Consider the following 5,657-nt stretch of genomic DNA (forward strand, 5'->3'; position numbering starts at 1 on the left):
GATCCTTTCCACGGTTATGAGTTTGAGATGGTCGTAGCCCATCTTACCAAACTACACGGTATAGCCACCCTTTTCACTAGTGAGGAGAAGATCCGCCATTACTATATCCTTAAGTTGTTTCCTTTCTCTCTAAAGGATGACGCTAAAGCCTGGTTCACTTCTCTTGCTCTTGGATGTGTGAGTAGTCCCGAGGATATGGTATATTACTTCTGTGAGAAATATTTCCCTGCCCATAAGAAGCAAGCTGCCTTGCAGGAAATATACAACTTTGCTCAACTCAAAGAAGAGAGTCTCCCACAAGCATGGGGGAGGCTCGTCCAGCTACAGAATGCTTTGCCTGATCACCCTCTTAAGAAGAACGAGATACTTGATATCTTCTATAACTGACTTACTGATGCTTCTAGAGACCACCTAGATAGTTGTGTCGGTTGTGTTTTTAGGGAATGAATTGTAGAACAAGCTGAGACTCTACCGAATAACATCTTGATCAAAAATAATGCTTGGACTATTCCCGAACCACCTCCTAAGCCAACTCCTAAGAAAAGAGGTATTCTATTCCTCAGTCCCGAAGATATGCAAGATGCCAAGAAATCTATGCAAGAGAAAGGCATTAGATCTGAAGATGTCAAAAATCTACCACCTATCGAAGAGATCCATGGTCTCGATAACCCGATACAGGTAGTGGAAGTAAATTCTCTGCATAGGTTTGATGAGAGTGATATTCCTTTTGATAAACCTGCTAGCCTATGCTTTGATGAATTTGACAACTTTGTTGCCAAACAACAGAGTTTCAATGATTATGTTAGCAGACATTTGGAACAAAGTACTCGTATGCTTAGTCATTTAAGTGCTTGTGTAGACAAAAATGTCAATGATCTGAAGCTTCTGAGTAAACATGCCTCTATGATTACTACTCAGGTAGAACAAGTACTTAAAGCTCAGAATGACCTGCTCAATGAATTAAATGACAACTCTGTCAGATTCATTACTAGAGGAGGCAAAATGACTCAGGAACCTTTGTATCCTGAGGGTCAACCTAAGAGAATTGATCAAGATTCTCAAGGAATTAATGCTGATACACCCAGTCATCCTAAGGAGAAGAAGAAGGATGATAGAAACTTGCATGTTAGTTCACCAAATACTGTCACACCTGAAGAACCAAATGATATTTCTGCGTCTGATGCAGAATCACAATCTGGTGATGAACATGAACCTAGTGACAATATGGACAGCGATGTTCATAATAATGCTCAACCTAGCAATGATGAGGATGTGGAGATTGAACCTACGGTTAATCCTGATAACCCACAACCTAAGAGATACGATAAGAATGACTTCACTGCTAGGAAGCATGGTAAAGAAAGAGAGCCATGGGTTCACAGACCTATGCCCTTTCCTCCTAAGCCATCCAAGACAAAGGATGATGAGGATTTTGAGCGCTTTATTGAAATGATAAGACCCGTCTTTCTGCAGATGCGGTTAGTTGATATGCTCAAAATGTCTCCATATGCCAAGTACATGAAAGATATCGTGACCAATAAATGGAAGATACCAGATCTTGAGATCTGGTATCTAATTACACTTTCAATTACACTTTCAAAGGTGGTACTCCTAAGAAACTTGGTGATCCCGGAGTGCCCACTATACCTTGCTCCATTAAAGAAAACTACGTAAGAACTGCCTTATGTGACCTTGGAGCCAGAGTTAGTGTTATGCCTCTCTCTCTTTATCGTAGACTTGAACTAGATAAGTTGACACCCACTGAAATTTCTCTGCAAATGGCCGACAAATCAACTGCTTTCCCTGTCGGCATTTGTGAGGATGTGCCTGTTGTGGTTGCTAACATCACTATCTTAACAGACTTTGTTATTTTGGATATTCCCGAGGACGATGCCATGGTTGTCATCCTCGGAAGACCCTTTTTAAACACTGCAGGGGCTGTTATAGATTGCAACAAAGGCAATGTCACTTTCCATGTCAACGGTAATGAGCACACAGTGCACTTTCCGAAGAAACGATATCAAGTACATTGCACCAATGCTATCGAAAAAACTTCATTGATTCTTATTGGGAGCTTTGAATGCCCTATTCCTCGTGTCAAGATGAAGTATGATTTGCTTGTTGGGGAGATTCATATCCCCATTGAGGAGACTTAGTGGCTATTCGAAAATTCTCCGTTCTCTTTTGCGATTCGAAAAAGGTTTGTCATGAGGATTTGATCAACCCCATTGACGGATTTCATTCGATGACTATGAAGTGGATGAACCAAAGAGTCACATACCTCTGTTTTAAGCTTTCACTTTCCTTTGCTTAGAAGAAAATGATAGGTTTAGTTTAGTTTTCCCTGTCTTCTGTTTTAGCATCCCGAAGAAAAATACCCCGAAAATAAAAGTTCTCCGATGGTCCTGAAAATCTAGTATGACTTTTTCCGGAATATATGAAAAATACTGGGACTCAGAGCTGGCCTCGGGGCCACACGAGTGGGCCACAAGCCCTATCACCGCGACCACCCCCCCCCCCCCTGACCTCGGCAAGCAAGCTTGTGGGGCCCACAAGGACCCCCTCCACTCATTCCAGCTCCCATCCTCTTCCTCTACCTCCAGAAAAAATTGTTTCACAGCTCAAACCCGTGTTCTTGCTCATTTGGCTGGGATTTTCTATCTCCTTGCTCAAAGCACCATTCTCCGAACCGTTTTGGGGAAATTACTCCTTGGTAAGTGACTCCTCCATTGGTCCAATTAGTTTTTGCTCTACTTCTTTATCCTTCGCGTATTCTTGAGCTTGAAATGTTGATTTTAGCTGGTCCCAAGTAGTTTTAGCGTGTGATACGGTCTCTAGGCACTAGTCTATACTATTAAAGGGGGATCTGTCGTCGTCGTGATGGTTCGACCTCGTTCGATCTTCCCCTCTCGCTAGCACTCCCACCGCTAGAAGTTCCACCAATTTTTTTCATCCCTCCAAAAACCAACTGATTTAATGTAAAACAAAATCGGTTTACAAAAAAAATCCTCTACATGACCACGCACCCACATCCTCAACTCTCCCCAAACTACCCGATCACTCCTCCCACCATCCCTGCCGAATCACCGTCGTGCCAGCACCATGAGCAGCCCGCGCGTCGCCGCCGTCTACTACTTCCCGCAAGGCCACGCCGAGCAGGCCACGGCCGCCGTCGACCTGTCCGCCGCGCGCGTCCTCGCGCTCCTTCCCTACCGCATCTCCGTCATGCGCTTCATGGCCAACGCGCACAGCGACGAGGTCTTCACCGAGATCTGACTCATCCCGATCCGCCACGGACGAGGTCTTCGCCAAGATCCGCCTCGTCCCGATCCGCCACGGCAACCCCGCAGTCGACGTGGGCGCCGCCGTCGCCTAAGAGAGGGCGAACCACTCCTCTCACGCAGCCGCTCGCCGCCGCACACGCCCCCGCGCCGCTCGCGCCCGTCACCCGCGTCGCCCGGCACTGCCGCCGCCCCCGTGCCGCTCGGAATCACCGCCACCCCCGCACCGCCATCGCGCCTCTCCCTTCCAACCGGGCCTCCTCGCCACCGCGCCCTCCCCCTCCCCGCCGGCCCTCCACGAGTGGGCAGCTACTGCCGCCCCCTGCGCTACCCAACGCCGCCGACAGACCCGAGCCAGTTCCCCTTAGCCCTCCGCACACGCTTGCTACGACGAGGCCCACGAATCCATGGTGGAGAAGATGACAGGAACTAACGAGAGAATCTGGTAATCATCCATCATCCCATGTTGCAGTTTCCTTTTATCAAGTCAAATAGAAAACAGAAGGAAAACTGAATATATCACTGCTTCCCCTTTCCATCCTTCCTCTCCTTCCCGTGCACCGTAGCCTCTTGCCGCCGCTAGCCATTGTTGTCGTTACTTCAGCACAACATGCACATCGGACATCAGCTACCCAGGTAAGTGAACGCCTCACTGGCGCCACCAGGTAGAACTGGGGCATGATGTTGTTGTGCAGCCAGTTCAGAAACGTGAGTGAATACTGACAGTTCGGAAAATTCAGTTTGTCATGTTCAGAAAATTCAGTTCGTCAGTTTCTTCAAAGTTTCAGCTGTCAATTGATTCAGGGCTCGATCTAGCACGTAGCCCACCTCCCGTGTGTGTTGATTCATGGCTCAACCTAAACTGCAGCTAAATAGAAACTAAACAGCAGCTGAAAGTAGTTATGGAATCGGTCCCCACGGTCCTCCCAGGCTTGATCGAGTCGGCTCCCTTTCGGTCCGGTCCTCGAAAACGAGCTCGCTGGACAGCTCGGTCCGGTCCCGGTCCGAGCTGCTGATTGTGAAAATACTTTGGTTGGAAGATGCATTATGTGGTTTGTTCTCTTTGTAGGCTCTTGATTGCAGAGCTGTAGTCCTCCTGGTGTAATCTTGCAATAATTGTCAACAAGTCCATTTTATAGTACTGTGACTGGTGTTGGTATTCTGACAATTAACTATACACTTCTACCTGTGGTTAGTTGACAATTATCTCATCTGATTACAGCTGCAACACATGGAAATAAATTGTTTGGCCTGATTTCTGCTATTGATTCTCTGCTGGGTTCATCTTCAACCAAGTACAGTGCGCTAGATTGTCAAAGGCCAGAACTCTTAAATAAGAGGAAAGTTCAGGGGGAAATTCTGTTGTGTGGCTATTCTTTTAATTATATTTCTGGGACATCTTCAATCAAGAAAGTGTCTCAAACAGCCAGGAGTCTAGGTGCAGCTCGCTTTGTTGTTGTTGTAGAAGATAGTTACCCAGGGACAAAGTTTGATCCTGTGCCTATCAATATTCCTGGGATTCTCATCACAGATGTCAGCAAAACACAGGTATTTTATCTTCAATGAAGCCTATTGTGCAAATATGTATGGACAAACACCATTTGTAAAAGTAGATGTGACTTGTACTACAAGCGTGAACTAGATCAGCCTATTTATTTGTTTTCTCAATAAGAGACTTAGAAGCCAGAATAAAAAAAGTTAACATACAACAGAATTGTTATCAAATATCAAAACTAACTTGCACGTACTTCCAGAGCAGTAATGTGGACCGTACCATGTATGCACTGCTGCTATTGTAGGATGACATTGCAAATGAGAAAATTTGTTTAAAGTACCCATGCATGTTAAGTTCTATAATGATTTTTCTGATACAGCACATTGACATTAATTTTGGCCATGTAGGATCTTATAGACTACTACAACTCTTCTACAACAAGAGACTGGGCTGGATGGGCTACAGCGTTCCAAGCAACAGTCGGTATCGCAGATGGTTTGGCACCAACACTGTTCAATTCAGCTCCCCAGGTCGGGTTGTTCTCTTCCCGAGGGCCTGATGTAAAAGATTTTAGCTTTCAAGATGCTGATGTTCACTGACTTGCACACCATCATTTATTTATGCAGGCCCATTCCATACAAGAGCTGGCAAGAAAGGAGTTTCAAAAAGATAAAGAAGGTTCATCGGGGATTCGATTCAATTTGATAGGGCAACTCATATGGTAGTGATTTCGTGTGTTTTGTATGATATTACTGCTCTATCTTGCTATAATTATTTGCTGAAGCTAGAGTAAATGACTTTTTTTGCAGGTAATTCAAAGTTGTATTCGGTCTTTATAAACTCGACTTTCAGTTTTGCTCCATTGACAGCTTGTTTGCCCT

The 5,657-nt window shown here is 45.4% G+C and overlaps 1 protein-coding gene across 1 annotated transcript; it reads left to right on the forward strand.

The window, feature by feature from the left end:
- The first annotated feature begins 3,014 nt into the window (after positions 1-3,014).
- On the forward strand, positions 3,015-4,386 carry LOC123397550 (serine/arginine repetitive matrix protein 1-like). The gene is made up of 4 exons (XM_045092083.1): positions 3,015-3,258; positions 3,302-3,449; positions 3,515-3,638; positions 4,351-4,386. Exons 1-4 carry the CDS (start codon positions 3,015-3,017, stop codon positions 4,384-4,386), a joined length of 552 nt encoding a protein of 183 aa, XP_044948018.1.
- Positions 4,387-5,657: the final 1,271 nt, after the last annotated feature.

The sequence above is a fragment of the Hordeum vulgare genome, chromosome 1H (assembly GCF_904849725.1).
Source record: "Hordeum vulgare subsp. vulgare chromosome 1H, MorexV3_pseudomolecules_assembly, whole genome shotgun sequence".
In the NCBI taxonomy this organism is placed as follows: Eukaryota; Viridiplantae; Streptophyta; class Magnoliopsida; order Poales; family Poaceae; genus Hordeum; species Hordeum vulgare.

Excerpts from the sequence above, each read along its gene's own strand:
- LOC123397550 (XM_045092083.1), top strand. The coding sequence starts at position 3,015 with ATGACCACGCACCCACATCCTCAACTCTCCCCAAACTACCCGATCACT. Across the intron at positions 3,259-3,301 it reads CCAACGCGCACAGCGACGAG|GTCTTCGCCAAGATCCGCCT; the intron begins GTCTTCACCGAG and ends GCCACGGACGAG. Across the intron at positions 3,639-4,350 it reads CCGCCGACAGACCCGAGCCA|GCTCTTGATTGCAGAGCTGT; the intron begins GTTCCCCTTAGC and ends TTCTCTTTGTAG.